Source organism: Centruroides sculpturatus, unplaced genomic scaffold (genome assembly GCF_000671375.1).
Source record: "Centruroides sculpturatus isolate CEXI.00-Female unplaced genomic scaffold, Cexi_2.0 scaffold776, whole genome shotgun sequence".
Taxonomy (NCBI): domain Eukaryota; kingdom Metazoa; phylum Arthropoda; class Arachnida; order Scorpiones; family Buthidae; genus Centruroides; species Centruroides sculpturatus.
In genome coordinates, this window is record NW_019385277.1 from 277,260 (window position 1) to 295,816 (window position 18,557).

The window sequence follows — 18,557 nt, forward strand, 5'->3', positions numbered from 1 at the left end:
ATATCTTGCTTTAGATAAACTGAAGGAAAAAGTGGAAACACTTAAATAAACTGTAACATAAAAATAAAAACCTTTTCAAAATAAATTCAATGTTATATTATTTCATACAATTATCGTGTTTTAATTCTCTTCGATATTAAAACATTTATCAATTAATACAGCCTTATTGTTAAAATAAAATTAATTTACTAAGATTTACTAAGATTAAGATTGATAAGATTTGTGATCGAAAAATTAATTTTGTTGTCTGAAATAATTTCATTCAATAAATTTTTATTTGTAATTTTAATTTATTCGATAGTAATTTACTCAAAAAATTAATTTTGTGATCAAAGCTGCCCAAATCACTACTACTGATAACTGTGCAACGCCAGGGCCCTTAGTCTCGAGTTTTCTGTGTTTTACTCGAACTGACGTCATTCAACTCACTCGTGTTATTATAACTCACATAATCGGTAGTCTCGAGTTAGACCCGTCGAGCGAACTCGAAAAGCGAGAGGAAAAACGTCATACTCATTCGGTTACGTATGTCGTTAAGCACGATAATGATTCGACCAATCAACTTAACTATAACAAGTTGTAAACAAATCAACGCGAATTAATTTACACGCGTTATAGTTAAAAGTTTTGTCTTATAACAATAAACAAAATGGAAACCTCCATTGTTTTATTTAAAAAAAATAGCGAAAAGAACGAAAAGAAATATCAGTCACATATATAGAAAGTAATAAGAAAATAAACAGTGGAAAATTCGACAACGAATTTACGAGAAAAAGACAATTCGATTTGTGGACAGATTTAGTTGAAAATTAATTGTGTATTGGAGCTAAAAAATCCGTCTCGCAATGGAAAAAGTATTTTAATTTAATCCTTTCTTCGTATAGTTTTCTTCCTCGATCTATTTCTTAAATTGTTTTGTTTATTAAGATTATTTATTAATCAGAACTTAACACTTCTGATTAATAAATAATCTTAATATAATGTCTATGCTCTTAATAATTTATGTATAAATTATTAAGAGCATAGAGCATATCATTTTAATTCTCTTTTTTGGTAAATTAGGTACTTCTTTTTATTTTTGGAAAAATTTGCTGTATAAATTTTATGAATTATGAATTAAAATTTTTTTATTAGTGTTGACTAGACACGAAAAGAAATGGCATTTACTCGTAGTCGAAAAATTCGTTGCCTTCCTAAACAACTCTTTCGGCTCTTTCTAATGCTTCGATTGCGCTCAGAATAACATATCCGTCAGCCATTTTCACTTTCGTGTAGAGATCTCACATGCTCGACTCAAAGTGAGTAGGAATTCGCATGGTGAGATGGGAAAGCTTGTGAGTTATGAGTTATAACTCGAGACTACCAGTTTGACGTTAGAGTGTGAGATGGTACCACGTGATACTTTAAAACGTTGGGAGTTGTAACACGAAAAACTCAAGACTAAGGGCCCAGGCTGTGCAAATTAAGCAAGGATATAAACGAGTATGAAGTCTGCAAGTATGAAGTGTTTCTTCATAAACCCGATTATTAATTAAAGACAAACGTACTGCCGAATTATTGGGCTATAAGCTTGATGTTTTTATTAAAACAGCCGAAATAGACAAATCAAGAATAGTAGAGAGCAAAAAAAGTACTACAATCTCGATAACGAACTAGAAACCTTCTAGGCTACGGGCGAAAAAACACATAACATGTGTTTAATGCATTTAAGGGAAAATAGAATTCCACTCGCATCAATTGAATCGGAAAGGGCATTCTCGATAGCGGGACTTTTCGTTTCTAAAATAAGAATCAGATCGAGTGATCGGAGTAGCGACCATCTTTGCTTTTTAAAATCTTATTATACAAATTTACAATAATATTTTATATTATATTTTATTTAAAAAACGAAAATTACCTTTTAATGATTTCAAGATATTTTTATATCTTAAAAATAATTCAAAGCATTTTGTTGTTGTTGTTGTATGCAGTTTCCAGCGAACTTTAATAAATTTTTTCTATTTGTGAAAATTTTTACGTAATTCAAAGGTAATTTTTTATGTACATCTTACACGGCATTATTATGATTTTAGAGATTGCGGAAAGTATTAAATTACTTTAAACAACGAAAAATAATTATACCATTTGATTTCAAGATATTTTTATATCTTAAAAATAATTAAAAAGACCCTTTTTTTTTCCACTTTTAGTTGTATTACTGAAACTAGAAGTTTCATCTAAATTAATTTTTTTTTTTAATTTTCAACTCAATTCAAAGCATTTTGTTGTTGTTGTTGTATGCAGTTTCCAGCGAACTTTAATAAATTTTTTCTATTTGTGAAAATTTCTACGTAATTCAAAGGTAATTTTTGATGTACATCTTACACGGCATTATTATGATTTTAGAGATTGCGGAAAGTATTAAATTACTTTAAACAACGAAAAATAATTATACCATTTGATTTCAAGATATTTTTATATCTTAAAAATAATTAATTCTGTCCAGGGATTTCTCGGGATTCCGGGAAACAGTTCACTTTTATCCGGAATCCCGGGACAAGCAAAAGACCGGAAAATGAGAAACCCTAATAGATATATATATATATAAGCACTGTTTATGTAGTGTCGAAAAAAGTTTCGTACTCTGTGCTGTTCGTGAGAAAATCTACACTAAACTTTCAGTTAGGTGAATATTCTAATATTTTTTCTAGGAGTTGTATATTGCACTTCTCGTTCACACTGTTGTTAGGGAGTTAAGAACATATGCACTTATTCCCCGTACGCTTATATTTCCTCGCTCTACCTACTTACTGTAAGGAATTTCAAAGTTGATATTTCAATTCTTTGTTCTGCTTCTAAATAGATGGAAATTTTATTTCTCGTTAAAATAGCCGGTCTTTTAGAAAGTAGACAAAAGCAATAAGTGTAAATTTTCGTCTCGGAAAAATAGTTAATTAAAATAATAAATATACTGCATATAGAAAAATAAAATACATATTACCTTAATTAACATCCGCATAGTGTAAGGATTATTAAAATACTTTTATACGAAATATAATCTGAAATCAACAATACACATTGAAAATAGTTAAGTTCTTTTATAAATTAACCTTCCGAATTGTTATACTTTCAATGAAATACTTGCGTTGTTTTGCACGATTATTATTAATATTTTATTACTTTTTTTGTAGAAATGGAAAAAAGTTCCAGTTTGTGTTTCCTCTGTTTACTTCGGCCCATATTATCGTCGATTTACGTAATTGGACTAGATTTCATTTCACTCTGCCACTGTTTGCCAAATGGCAAAGCGAGTAGCTGTAAAGCTAAATTATATAAAGTATATAAGATTTTCTTGGAATCGTTTCTCTGGTTAATGGTAGTTCATTTCTTTATTCAACTGAAAGATAAAGATCAAATGTGCGTGCGCTGGATAAATCTGTACGGAAACGATGCCAATTCCGTAACCATCGTATACGTTACTTTGGCCGGATACTTGGCCTCGCAATACAGCATTCTGAGACGTAAAAAATTTGCATTTCGTCAACACAGGGTGGTTTACAGCGAAGAAGAGAATGTATGTAAACTGATTGATCTGGCTTCGCTGGGAATTATTTCCTTAATTTTCATTCTATTGATGGCTACATCAATGTCTACAATATTTACCTTCGAAGGTCTGAAGAACCAGGGAAGCGCGGACACGGAAGCTTTGGTCTGCACCACAATTTTGTCTGTCTGGTTTTTGTTGCTGGTTGCGCAGGCATTTTCTGTCTTATTCATTTCCGCTGTTATTCTATTTACCATAACTTCCAGTTTCTTTCGTTTATCGAAAGAGTTAATATATCTGAAGAAAAAGTCTACGATTTGCAAAGATAATATAAACAGATTTATGATGGAAAATTTCGGGTTATGGGAAGTAATCAAAGATGCGAACGCAACGTGGGAACATACGTATCCTTTAATAAATTCTCATTACTTGTACCTGACGTGTTTCTTCGTGTACGGAGCGCTCTATGTACAAATGCACGAATACATCCGAATCGCCGTCGTCATCTTTTCTATTTTCATCGTAGCCGCCATTTTAATAGTATCGTTTCTTTTATCTCGAGTATCTTCTACGGTAAGCGATTTTTTATTTATTTTCTATTTAATTAAAAATCTACACATATTGTATTAGAGTATTTAAATTTCGAGTGAATAATTAAATGTTTAATAAATGTTTTCTTAGATATACGATAACTTTATTAGCATCGGAGTGTTTTCTTCTTCAAATCTCCCCGTGCTGAATAAAATGAAAGTAAGCGATTTATTATTTTTAATTTTAATCACAAAACGTGAAATGAGAAAATCGTATATCGACACATTTCGTAAAATAAAAAACATGAAGAAAGAGCACTAGGTGCAATGATTTCTACAATGTCGTGTCCGGAAATTTCGTATAATTCTGTGTGACAATTTCGTTGATGTATAGTAAATGTTCAAAAACATAAAGGCGGAGATATGTTCAACTCTCACAACTATCATTTAATAACTTTACATCATTTGCTTGTTTTAGACCTTAATAAATTCTATCTTGTATTAAGCGTGACGTCAAGATTACCAGTTAAAGCTTAAATTCAGACCAATAGCCTTAAATGTTAACAGCATTCGTCTTAGTTAAGAAACAGATGCTTTTAATAGAAATAATAATAAATAGAGAAAAGAGAGTGCGCACAAGCTGGAGTTTCTTGCTTAAATCGTAATTTAAAACGATATAAAATTCAACTATTTTTGCTTCATTCTTTCTCTTATTACTGTAAACTTTTCCAAGTATCCTATTCTTCTTAACGGAATCCTGCTTTTTGTAAATATATCTAAAGTATTTTAGCTATTGTTAGAGTACATTCTGCGAACAGACATGCCTGACTTGATCTAAGACTGATTGGGATACACTAATACACTAAACATATGGATTTGTCTTTTGCCTTGTACGGTATAACACAAAGCTAGTTTAAGCATTGGGCAAATAGTAAATTGCCATTCTTGTCTATGAACAATATATTTTCGTAATAACTCTATTTAATTTTATCATAAATATCTTTGATATTTTGGAAGTTGTAAACCGTTCAACTTTTAACATTTTCGTATTTTGTATTGCAGATTTTAAACTTTATGAATAGATACACTGGAATAATTAAAGGTATTTCGATCGGAGGTTACATTACTATTAAAAAGACATTCGTTATTAGAGTAAGTATGCTGTACTTTTACTAATATGTTTGATTTTATATTAAATTTTTTTATCTTAATCTTTCAAATTAACATATGAAGCCAAAAATGATAATTAAATAATTAAATTAAACTTTCTTACGTTAATTAATGTTCTCGCGCGTAATGCGGGAGAACATTAATTAACCGGTTCTCTCCTCCTCGAAAGTTCAACCTGTTGAGCTTACGCATTTTTGCTTTACACCCGCGTCGACGAACGCGCAGTAGTTAGCTAGGCCGGTTTCCGCTCAATGACAATAAAATGACGACAATGCAGCACGCCCGCAATCTGTGGAATGTGAAGAAAATGGCCCGAAAAGTTGCGGAAAAAAACAGGAAGGTCATAAATACGAGGAGGAAAATGTCAAAGCAGTTTCGTATATTTTTCTACCATCGCATTTCGTCTTTTTGTTTTTCCATTATTTACAAAATATTTTTGCAGTTTTTATAGAGACTTTTGAAATATTACAAATAATTTTCTTACGTTGAAATACGATTTTCAGATGGTGAATGGATTATATTCCGTGCTTTCGTCTTTAGTGGAATTAAGAACGTCGAAAGTGAAGAAATCGAATTGCGCAGAAAGAAGTTACTCTTGCAACACTACTTCAAACTACACAAATTTTTAACTGCAATATTATCGCAGTTTGTAACCGTATCAGTTTTCGTAATTTATTTCTCATCAACCGATGTACGAACCGTGTGAATGAGCTTGTTATAATTAAGTTCTTTCAATTCAATCAGTTTTAAAATTAATTAAACAGCCATTCTTCAAAAGTCATTTACTTCAGAAATTTGAAAGTACGACGAGTCGTATATTTTGGAGAAAGTAACTAATTGTTTCGAGAATGTTTAACTGATCGAAAACGTCCAAGAGGTGCCATATATGCTTTACTAAAAACTGGCAAAACTGTAATCTGTTAAATGTGTATATATACATACAAGAAAAACTTCGTACACGAAGTGTTTAGCCGGCGGAAAAGAGGGTAAAACGGTAGGTGAAAAAGGAGGGAGAGGACAGTGGCGTACCGAAAAACTGGCTCCCGGAGCACGACACTTTATTGGCGCCTCTCCCCTTCCCCCCACCCCCGGAATCACATATAGTAATATAACATATAGAATTTACTTTAATAAGAATATAATACAAATAATAATAGAATGTAGTACCTACCTTAAAATATCTGTAATATATTACGAATAGTCACTACCTAACTACGCTTCTACATAATGCTATACAGTACTGTTTTTCGGGATAAATAGGGACACAGGATCAGGTTAGGCTTTACATTTTAGACAAAAAATATAGTTAAAAAAATCAAGACTAGGATTGGATTCGGAAACGTGTCTGTGTCAGCGGAAAAATCGGATAAACTATCATCTTAGAACAGTTAAAAAGATAATATTTATTTTACCTATTTACATAATTGTTTTAAAAAACATACAGTTTTTAAACAACAAAAAAAGATAATATATATATATGAGTAGATATTAATAATAATAATATAATACATTAATACAAATAAGTGCTATGTATACATTTTTCTTGCCTTTGATGAAGCAAATTTATCAATTCATCAAAGTCGATCATTTCAAATTTTTCTCTTTCCACACTTAAAAATGCTAAGTCACTTAGGCGACCTTGTCCAATCGTCGATCGTAGATATGCGAAAATTAATTTTAATTCGCAGATAGCAATTGATACTGAAATAGTAAGGAGTATTTGAAGCGCGACTCTCAGGATTGGAAAAACATCTTTTCCATACGAGATTATAAAGGTAAGAAGCTCTAATGCAGTTTTAGGTTCAATTTCTTTTCTACTGCGAAGTAACATCTCGCAGTTACATATTTCGACGTAGAGTTCTGTTCCATTAAAATCTGTATTATAAAATTCACCCAAATTTTTACAATTCGTTTCAAGACCTTTATCGTCATTATCCTCGTTTAATAACTTTTGAACGTCCAGTAAAAATCCAAATTTGAAATTAAGATCACTTAGTCGCGGAAATCGTGCACTTATTTCTTGCTGCAGACTCTTTTCATAACGCGAGAAATTTTACTTTCTGCGGAAAGGCCAACATTACTAGCCAAATTCTCCGGGCATTTTTCGGCCTCTTCTAACACGGATTGTTAAATCAATATCTCATTTTCGCAGAGAGACTTAGCCTTTTCTATTGCCTCTTCACAGGTCTCGTCTCGAATTTCTGCGAGTTCAGTCGCTAATGATTCGAGATCACGATACGCTTCTTTAAAATTCATTTTAGGTTATTGTAATCTGAGCTGCACTCGATCAATTCTCCTCGAGATTTCATCCAGAAATGGACTACAATTATGAAATAAAGATTCAGTGTATCTTGCAATAAAATTGTAGCTTCACTTCTGGTGTCACTTGTGGTAGTACTGTCCTCTGCTAATTTTTCTAATAGTTCTACTAACTCTTCCAGCCCATCGACAATAACGCCAACCGCTTGTGCTTCGGCGCTCCATCGTATTTCAGATTCACGTTTAACAGTTTTCTTTAAAGCACTTTTTAATCATTCCCATCGTAGTGTCGAACGTGAGAAAAAGATAAATATGTTTTCAATTATTCCAAAACGGGTTACTACGATTGGATCGTGCTTATCTGCAGTAACTACTACTAAATTTAAGGAGTGGTTATCACAATTTACAAATAATGCTTTATTATTTTTTTCCATAATTCTTTGTTGAACGGCGGATATGAGGTTGTTGCACGGTAAATTAGAAATATGTTATAAAATCCAGAATTGTCTTGTCAGGTCACTAACCACTTCCGGAATAGTCTTAACATCCCAACCGGAAGTATCATATATAATATACATTGTATCTATGTTTTCATTTTCCTTATGTACAGTACATAACCATTCCTGATATTGTCATAATTTTGTCACCCAAGTGCGGTGCATTATTTCACTTATTTTGTAGTGATGTAATCGTGATTTATTCTTGTATTTGACCAAACGAGTGGTTTGGTCCTCACCGGTGCGTCTACATATTTATTGTAAATCCGTTATAATGTTCTCTATTTATATTTGTACAAACTGTATTTAGTCATTATTTGTTGTCAGCTGTGTTACGTGCATCTTATATACGGTATAATTTGTACATATGTTTTCTGTTTTGTATTTAATAAACTACCGATGCAGTGCCCTATGATCCTATCATCACCCTGCCCTCCTTTTCATCACTTGTCTTCTTCTCTCTTCCTCTTCTTTCACCATCTTTACAACCTCCTGCTCGTACCTTTGAGTGGAACCAGGAGGTAGCCCCTTCTTTCAACTAGTATAGTATAGCGGATATGTGACCCGACATCGCGGCAGCGTTATCGTAACATTATGATTTACAGTTCGATTATGAAATCTGATCGGAATTTAATTTTTCTGAAATTGTATTTTCAATTGACGATGCATCTTTAGCGTGTATTTCAATAAATTCCAAAAAAGATTCTTTGATAGAAACTTTTCTGTTGATAAAATCAATATCTACGTACCTAAAGACTCGCGAAATTTGTTCTCGATGAGCGATATCGGGAGTCGAATTTGCTAGTAGTGGATTAAACTGAGCTACAAGTTTAAGTAAAGATAATAAGTTTCCGACATTTGTACCATCTTGGAGGGCTAGATTTTCGACATGACCACGTAGAGAAAGATTTTGTATAATCAGGTACTTCGTGCGAGCTAATATTCGTTGCAATATATTTCGCCATTGTTCTTTTTCGGACTGTATATTTGTTTCTAACGATGCGTCGTTTCCCGTTTTATTAATTAATCTTCTTTCTGTTTCTTTCCGAGTTGTAAACGATTTTCGATGATTTGGACTTCTTTCGTGGCTAATCAATTTATTTATTTTTTTGCTCCATTTTTTAAAACCAGATGTAGTTACGAAAGATGATTGTGTAGCGGAATTTGATGTAATAAACAGTAAGCGACAAAAGCAGTGCGCTGCATTATTTTTTGGTGAATATAATACCAAGATCAGTTAATTTCAGTTCCTTCTTCTTCGTTACCGATCCATCGAGAAAACCAAGATTTTGGCATTAGACGATTAGCTGATGTTGCTACCGCATTTAGACTGCATTCGTTCTGAAATATGCGGGATCCACGAATAATCATTTCTGTGAGTCGTTGGTTCGATATTATTGGAAGATTATTACTGAATTTTAAATAAGCAACATCTTTGAACTCCAGAACGTCTGGAATTACAGTGAGTGTTTCTGTTGCATTTTCGGTACATTTTATTAGATATGGACATGGATTTGGAACTTCGGATGTGCTGTACCCCCACATTCATCATCTTCAAAGTCTTGTATTTCTTGTGATGTGTTATGGCATAAAAGTTTAGCGGCAGTAGGAGTACAACTTGAATCTGATTCTGATTCTGATTCTACTTCTTCATCCTTTTTATCTTCTGGTTTTTCTTTTTGCGATTTTTTTAATAAATATGATTCCATTGTTATTCTGGATTTCTGAGCTTCTTTTTCTTGCTTTAGTTTTCTTTTTCGATTCTGGGAACCGCTAAGTTTTATTCCAGGCATTGACGTGATCTAAATAAAAAATAAACTTTTTATTATATTAATTAACATATTACTTTCGAACAACAATAAATAAAATATAAAAGGGAGAACTTATTCAATACTTTATTGAAAACTGCAAACAATATACAGGTATACCTCGCCTTACGTCGGTAATTGGTTCCAGGAAAACGACGTAAGTCGAGGTATGCCTGTAGTAATAAAATTTGAATATTGTCTATCTCTTCAATTATTTTATTGAACACTGTTATAACAATTTCACTCGTACACTGTTCACTAAATAATAGAATCGTCGAGTTGGTGTTAAAAAAATGCAATATATAGCCTATCAGTAAATTGCACCTCAAAAATAACGTATATTACTATACATTGTCCTTTTATACCAGGCCTGGCCAACCCGCGGCCCTTTACGTTAAATTGTGTGGCCCGCTAGGCGATAGGCCTATTATATATCTATTAAAACTTTTGTTTCCCGTTATGTGTATTCCAAAATAATTAAATAACTGAAAATTTTCATGTGTCATTGTTATAATGCGCAAGTGCGAGTACGAACTCTTGGTATAACAATAAAATCTTATTCATTTTGTACAGTAATACCCCGAACTTACGCGATAGGTGGGACCGAGCGATAAACGCATAAGTCGAATTCGCGTAAGTCGGGGTATAATTTCGCAATTTGTGTAAAATTCAGGTCGGATGTATATAAGCTAATAAATGTTCTCGTTAATCTTATCTCGTCTTTTGAAACAAAAGACGAGATAACGAGAACATTGATTCGTTCACGGTTACAAGAAATCACCACATAGAGTCTCTCGAGTCTCCATAGATATAACAAACACAGAAATAAATAACACAAAATAAATTGTAGCTATGCGTCGATTCCGCGCGACAAGTCCGAACACGTAAACTGAACAATAGAGTTGGGGGAGTGAGTAATCGATAGTTGCGTGGCGCTCAAACAAAAGACGAATCGACGAGATTTGAAAATCGCGTAACTTCGGGTTCGCGTAAGTCGGGGTAGCGTAAGTCGAGGTATTACTGTATTTGTTTTACTTTTTTAAAAAGCATATTTTCCTAAATTGTGGCCCACCGTAACGTTACGCGTGATCAAAGTGGCCCGCGAAACAATTTGGGTTGGCCAGGTCTGGTCTAAACTAACTGAATTTAGACTTTTTTTTTTTTTTGCTCTTTCCGCCCTGTGAGCACTAAGAGGGCCTCTTAAAGCAGGCTCATTATGGGTTCGGCCAGGCCCACAATGGGGCGGCCGGATGGTGAGGGACGGGTCCCGACATATCCGAACGGACTACCCCGAAAAATTTCTGGGGATTCTCTGACCCGACCGGATACGATCCCGGGTCCTCCAGAGCGGTAGGCTGCCACCTTGACCGCTCGGCCATCCGGCCGTCAGTGAATTTAGACTGAAAAAGAAGACGGAAAATAAGAATTAAATACTAAGTTGAACGGCAGCTATATACCCACAGTTGAGACAAAGCAAGGGAAAGCTAATTGCCATCCGTGCTCCTGGAGTGAGTGCTCTCAAGAGCCCCACTAAGGGATATGAATGTGAGTATGAGTAGATGATGGAACATTGTACACGTGTGAGTGAGTTGGTGCGGGTTGCGAGGCCAATTGTATCCTTCGACGTCGTCACAATGCAATTTTTCGTCACCGTGCTTTCAATTCAAGTAGTGTTTTGTCCCCGTACGTCGTAGTTTTCCCATTAACAACGGAGTCATCTATCTAACTCCGTTGGGGAGAAAATTTTTGAATTAAAATAACATGATTTCTGATCCAAACCGTAAAGTAACTCTATCGTGTCCTGTAGGTTCATTTTATTCACTGTGAATTTTATTTCTCACGCTTTACGTTTACTAATAAATGAATTTCTCTATGATGTGATTTCGTGCTTTCGTAATATGAAAGCATCAAAATTACTTGGATATTATTTAATGATATATTGAGGACAGAAAATGTTAACACCTTTTCATTATTTTAGCTATTCACTAATAAACGATTTTAACACATCGCAGACAGTAACAAACGATTGAAAAAAATCCAGCAACGAGTTGTTTAACTTTCCGGCAATATTTGGTTGCGCCATCTATTACGATATTTTATTAGTACAAAACTTTTTATATTTTCACTTATTATAAAATGACAAAAGCTTAATTTTGAGAGGAAGACGGATTTTATAAAAAGTCGTAAATGCTAATAACCGGTAAAATCGTCATTAAATCAGACCCTACTCGAGATATGACACGACCTACTTTATTTTCCTTTAATACCTACCAAAATTTAATGGCATCAATCCCTTTAATACACAAACTTCTCTGCAAAATCCATACACTAACATCGATACATACAGAAAAACTTTGAATTTTTTATATATTTCTCGACGTTTCTAGGTCCATCGATTCCAAAAATGTCAATATCTAGGGAGCAAAGTCACGTGACAAGCTCTTTAAGCCTCCTCATGCAAAGTAATACTCCACGACGAAAACAAGTTTAAGCAACGGCGGCCTAAACGATGCACAGTCGGTAAGTAGTCCTGTTGGTGTTTGTTTATACAGCGTTTTGTATGATTGTAATCAAATAACTCTACGTTTTTAAAATGTTTATCACGTATATGTCTGTTCTAAAAACAAAATTGAGAGGAAAAGCGATAACTGCTAAATAGTAAATTTGAACGTTGCCAGCTTTAAATACGAGAGTTGGCAACACTAAGTTAAGTAATGGCGGCTGTTTTCTCTGTGCCGATGTTAAAGTGAGTGCGAAGTGGTGAGGTAATTTTTTGGTGATCGGTTGGTATTTTTATAATTATTGAAGATGTTACGTTTTCTAACGAAAACGGTGAAGCTAAACGACGGTCGTCTTTCTTCTATTGTCTTCGGCCAGCACGTTAGATTAGTTCAAACCGATTCGTTACAGGTGCCGTCCGGGGTTCCACCAATTCCCCCTCGTCCTGCCCTTCCTATTATAACGTCTCGTAAATTACAGTATCCTCCAAAATATACCAAACCTCGTCAAGCGTGGGTAGAGGGGCTCGATACTTTAGAAAGTGTAAAATTGGGTACGGTTGATCTACATCCGGATGTATTTGCCGTTCCACCCAGACTAGATATGCTACAGTTCAACGTCCAGTGGCAAATGTTATATCGAAGAGTCGATTGGAAGTGCGTGCGAACTAGAGCCGAAATGCCGGGCGGAGGACGCAAACCCTGGCCCCAGAAAGGTCTGGGACGGGCCAGACACGGAAGTATACGTTCGCCCCTTTGGATAGGCGGCGGAGTGGCTCACGGACCCCGCGGACCCAAAACTCGTTTCTTTATGCTGCCGTATTTCGTCAGAGTGAAAGGTCTGGTCGTGGCACTTTCCGTGAAATTTGCGCAGGACGACCTGAAGATCGTCGACGGTCTGGACCTGCCCACGGACGATCCGAAATACCTGGAAGAGTTGGTGGAGCGTCGCCGCTGGGGACCCTCCGTCCTCTTCGTCGACGATGCCGACGTCGTGCCGAGAAACGTCGGCCTGGCAGTCGACGGGATCGGACATTTAAACCTGATGCCGGTCTACGGAGTTAACGTTTACAGTTTGTTAAAGCACGAAACCGTAGTTCTGACTCTTGCCGCTCTTGCAAAAATTGAAGAACGTTTATTATTTAATCTCAATCGTTCCGACATCTGTGACGTTCAAAAGAAATATGAGAATCTTTTTCATTAATTTGGCTATCTGTCGGACGTGACGATGTCTAAAAGTACATTAGACGACTAGTTAATACCCTACGTATGTAATGTCTGACGAAAATGTGTCGTTTTAAAGCGTCGAGTTGTTTTCCGACTCGAACGTAGGACAAACTACTTAAATAACGACGAGTTTAGCAATGTTTAATAAATAATTTTTAAAGTGCAAGTTAAAATGGAAATGATTTATTAATATTGTTTATATCATGGTTGGTAACTTATGTGGACTTCTCTAAGTGAGACTTTACATTTGCCGGGCGTCCTCGACTCTGTGCCAAAGACATAAGTAATCATTATATAAGTTAAAAAAAAAAAAAATACAGTTGTTGGTCCAAAGTAACTCGGATTCTGCACTCCTGACTTTAATTATTTAATAATGCCAATGATTTGCAAAAATTGGTGAAAATTTAAAATGAAGAAACAAATATTCTCCGAAACTAATGTTTAAAATTAATACCTTCGTCTTTACCACGGGCAATTAAAGATGTTTACATAACATGAAGTATTTTGCCAATATAAGATTATTTACTGATATATTTCCAATAATATTCTATAACAAAATTAAACTATTTACTAAATATATATAATACATTAATTCTAGAGTTAATCCAAAATTATGGTTGATAGAAAATACCTAAAAATTTATTTTATTCTTTTTTTTTAATACAAGTTTATCTTCTGTCGTTTTTGGTTTTTTCAAAATCACTAAGGACAAAAGATAAACATCAGAGGACTACTATCCCTGGATCAATAATTCCTTTTATTTATTTTTTCGTATGTGTAGGAATGACCAACAATCCTGGCAGGTACCAATGATATCTATGAAAAATAAATTCTTGCTTTTTTTTGTAAAATCCATTTACATAATTGAAAGACTATAGTAAAACTTTTTACTGAATATCCTGAATAGCCAATAATAATAATAATTTTATTATTTTAATAAAAACAATTACTATTTAATATGTTACTCTTAAATATCAACATGAAAATACTTGAAAGTCAAAAATCATTCTAATAGTAAAATTTATACATTTTGACCACATTATAATAAATCATTGCACATTAACTAAAAACTCTGGTGAATACTAGAATCTATACACTACAGTGAAGTATTCCTATATAGTTAGTATATTTCAGCTTTCTTGCTTTATTCATTTGCTACTAAAAGTAATTACAGGATTGTTCAAAATCCACATGTACTGTGAAAAATATCATTTTACCTATTAGATGTGGATTGTTCCATTACTAGGTAATTAAAAAATAATTCTTTGGTTCAGAAAAACAAATTCCAAGTTTTGGTTGTTTGGGCTTAGTATTTTTAAAATAAATTATCCATCTTCAGGTTGGTTCCTTTTGTGTTTGTTGTCTGTTTTATTTTATTTGCCTAATATGTATTAATTTTTTGCAATCCTTTGCTCAATATTTCATTTACATATTTTTACATTTATTTTCTTTTCTGCTTATTTCTTTTATCTACAAAATATAGTGACTCCAAATGAGTTCTTACTACAGTTCTTAACAGAAAAATTAAAAATGAACAGATTAAAGAAACTTTGACAAACTGGGACAACAGGGGGAAAGTAAAAATTTTTTTAAAAATGAGGATGTAATATTTAGTCCCTTTTACAAGTAAATTGAAAAGTCTCGAAGAACAGTTGATATCTACCCCAAAATTTACAAATATTCATAAACAATTACATAAAATTAAAAATACATTACATTATACATTAAATACAATATAAATTAAAACAAAAAATTATAGAAGTTCTTGGAAGAAATTTGTTTTGAAGAACCATTTTTCTTTGATGAGCTTTGTTAACCACTTCTGACAAAATAATTAACCATGCTGCAATATGTTTCAAAACATTTCCTTTTTTAAGTTTGAAATAACTCTTAACTAAGTCTTAACTATATTCATATATATTTACCAATATTTACAAAAATATAATAAACAACAAATAAAAAATATCCACAAAATCATATGTTCTCTAAGCATGTAAAAATTTTTTTAACTTTCTGCTGCCCACTTAACTATCATCCATTGTGAATTTCTTAGTTGTCGTGTACCCAGTTTATACATGGGAATCCACATATCATCAATTGCAAGTGTATGTTCAAAGAGTTTCTTACCTTCTGTAATTGAAGTAAAATTTGTTTGATATGCTGCAGTCTGGTTCAAGTTTTGATCCTTTGTCAGTTCATATGGAATCCAGGTTTTGTGCACTTTGTTGAGACCAAGTTTTTTTTTAATGTAAACCAAATCATTTTGCATGGAATGCCAGTTGTTGCCTCAATAGTTTGCAGACTCCAGTCCTAGATTTCCTCAAAAGTTCCTTGTTGTTCTTGATGTGATTCTCTTCCTGTTGAGGTCACTTCTGTTCCTTCCTTATGTCTTTTTGATATTCACTCTACCATCTTTAATTTGAGCAACCCATCGATGTGTAGTGCTGGCTAGATGGCATGACAACCTAATGCTTTTCTTTGGTTTCTGTTAATATCGGCTGCTGACCAGTCGAGTAGGACGTTAAACTTCAGAAAAAGCCATTGTTGATAATCATCCATTCAGTTTTGAAGTTCTAGACAATTCATTTTTATTCACTATTCAAATATTTTAAATTAACTATTTTGCATACACTATAAGTTGTTTCAACAAACACGTGTGAGATTTGATTGTTATAGTAAAATCACAGAACTGCTATTGGAATGCTTATACTATGTTCCAGTAACCCTAATATAAAAAAACAACAATCAAAGATATATCCTGTGTAAACTCATACAAATCATTAATACCTGATTTATCCAATTCTATTCCCTTTGCCAACAACAAATTGCTATTTTTCTTCAGAAAATTTGACATGCCATTGTCAAAATCTTGCAAAGTCTTGACTCTACCATCCATCTTTTATAAGAAAATTAAACTTACAGATAGTAGCATTTTCTTTCATACTTTTTCATTAATTCATCAAAATAAATATATGTCCAGCCAATTATATTCCTCAACATTAAAACCAATTCCTAAAAACAGAACACATTTATTATCTGCTATGTTAAAAATATTCAAAACATGCATGTACAACCAGATATACACACAAATAATCAGTAAAATATTTTCTAAATTGTGGCCTACCTCATCATTCTAGTCATTAACCTTCTAAATCAATGATTCCCAAACTTTTATGAGCCATTGTTTCCTTGGTTCCATAAACTTATACCTAATGTCCCCTAAACTATTTTCCCTTGTGTGAGAAAATCTCTGAAATATTCTTAGAAAAACTTTCTATGAATCTCACACTCTGTGTCCGTACCGTAAATTGTTTTGCACATCTGGAAACCTATAAACACAATATTTCTTCTTATAAATTTATTTAATAAAGGAAAGAGAAAGGTTGTCAGTGACTTAACCCTTGCCTGAGATCACTATTAGGTCAGTACTCTGCCTCCAGTGCTCCCTGCTGCCCATCTGCTTCTTTTTCACTCCTAGATTTATGGCAGTAGCTCCCACTTTGGGAACCACTGTTCTAAATATTTAAAACAAAAGCAAAATAAAATACTTCAAGAAAAAATTACCCACTTACATAGTTTATCCAGACATGTCCCAAGCTAATGACTCTCTTCTACCACACAAGCTATTAGACATCCTGAACAATAATTTTGATCTGAATCTAATAAGTCATGGTTAAATAATTATTACATATTACATACTGATAAAATAAAAATTAATGGCTTACTTTTAAGACTTCTCATCAACTAGGATTCAGCAAAGTTTAGCACTTTACTTTTTATAGCATACATCAACAATACTGTACTTTGAAATGGCTTATTTCTCTTACACTGATGGTATTAACATTATAAATAATTACCCAAATTTGTACAATATAACCTAGATAAATTTTTGGATAGATTCCATGATCTTAATCTCGTCATTAATCTAAACAAGACTGTAACCATGTATTTTGTCTTGTTAAGATCCCATCCTGATTTTTCATTAAAAATTTACAACTTTATAATCATAATTGTACTTTTGTCAATGTAGTTAATTAATGACTTAGGTATTATTGTCAATGATAAACTTGTTTATATTGATAAAATAATAAAAAGTTTGGCAATATTCAGACATTAGCTCCACAGTATTGTAAACACTGAAGAAACTAAATGCATTTTATCCAAACTTTTCTTATGTGCCGTTTATTTAAACAATTTTCATTGATTATGGTCTCCTAAAAGCATTGAAGAAATTTCTAAATCATCTGTGTTAAACTCACCTTTTATCAATTCTCTTGAAATTGCTTATATACAATGTGATGTCTCAAACATTCATGATATTTGCATATTATGAAGAATTTTAACATATAAATTTTTTAATGGATTAGTTTCCCTGAACATTTTACTTTATGTATATTTAATTTTGTTACTCATAATAATTAATTCTTGCTTTAATATACCCCAATAAACAATGAGGGTCCTTACATACAATTTTTGCTTGTTACAATGTCCAATGAGCATAGCCATGCATTTTCTGTGTAAACAGTAAAGATATCCTTGCTGGCAGGCAATCAAGAGGAGAGGGATAGAAATTTTTCCCCAGGCCTGGAGAAAATTAAGGGCCTTGATAGTTCTTACCTCTTAATTAATGTTAATTTTTCTGACAAAAAATAAAATTGTTTAAGTCTGCTTTTATTAATTATTAAGAATTTAATTTAATTATTTAATTAATAAAGAAATGTTTCTGTACAGTCGATCCCCTATAACAATGTTGATTATTCCGTTTTATATGAATTCCGTGTTGTACGAGTCACTTAGATTTTACAAATACATGAGTTGTTCACAGCCCAGCACACGTATTTGTAAAATCTAAGTGACTCGTACAACACGGAATTCATATAAAACGGAATAATCAACAGTGTTATAGGTGACTGTACTTCATTTGTTAAAAAAAAGAAACATGGCAAAAGGTGTCTGTAGGAACTACAGGTGTTAATAAGAAGCTAAAGGGGCCTACTCCACCTCAAGTCCCATACAAGCTCTCAATAGACCTGATTGCTAGTTTA

At 33.1% G+C, this 18,557-nt stretch overlaps 2 protein-coding genes and 1 pseudogene across 2 annotated transcripts in view; 2 read left to right on the top strand and 1 right to left on the bottom strand.

Moving 5' to 3' along the window:
* The window catches only part of LOC111637087, a 15,636-nt gene extending 9,380 nt beyond the window's left edge, over positions 1-6,256 (top strand). Inside the window, exons 2-5 of the mRNA XM_023382495.1 lie at positions 3,171-4,096; positions 4,205-4,273; positions 5,116-5,205; positions 5,727-6,256. Of these exons, the coding sequence (XP_023238263.1) occupies positions 3,173-4,096; positions 4,205-4,273; positions 5,116-5,205; positions 5,727-5,852 (1,209 nt within the window). The 5' untranslated portion in view covers positions 3,171-3,172 and the 3' untranslated portion in view covers positions 5,853-6,256. The remainder of the gene's footprint in view (positions 1-3,170; positions 4,097-4,204; positions 4,274-5,115; positions 5,206-5,726) is intronic.
* A 493-nt stretch (positions 6,257-6,749) lies between these two features.
* LOC111637079 lies at positions 6,750-7,267 on the bottom strand (annotated as a pseudogene).
* A 5,230-nt stretch (positions 7,268-12,497) lies between these two features.
* Positions 12,498-18,223, top strand: LOC111637095 (39S ribosomal protein L4, mitochondrial-like). Its single transcript, XM_023382504.1, has one exon. The coding sequence runs from the start codon at positions 12,596-12,598 to the stop codon at positions 13,487-13,489; it is 894 nt and encodes a 297-aa protein (XP_023238272.1). The 5' UTR covers positions 12,498-12,595; the 3' UTR covers positions 13,490-18,223.
* Positions 18,224-18,557: the final 334 nt, after the last annotated feature.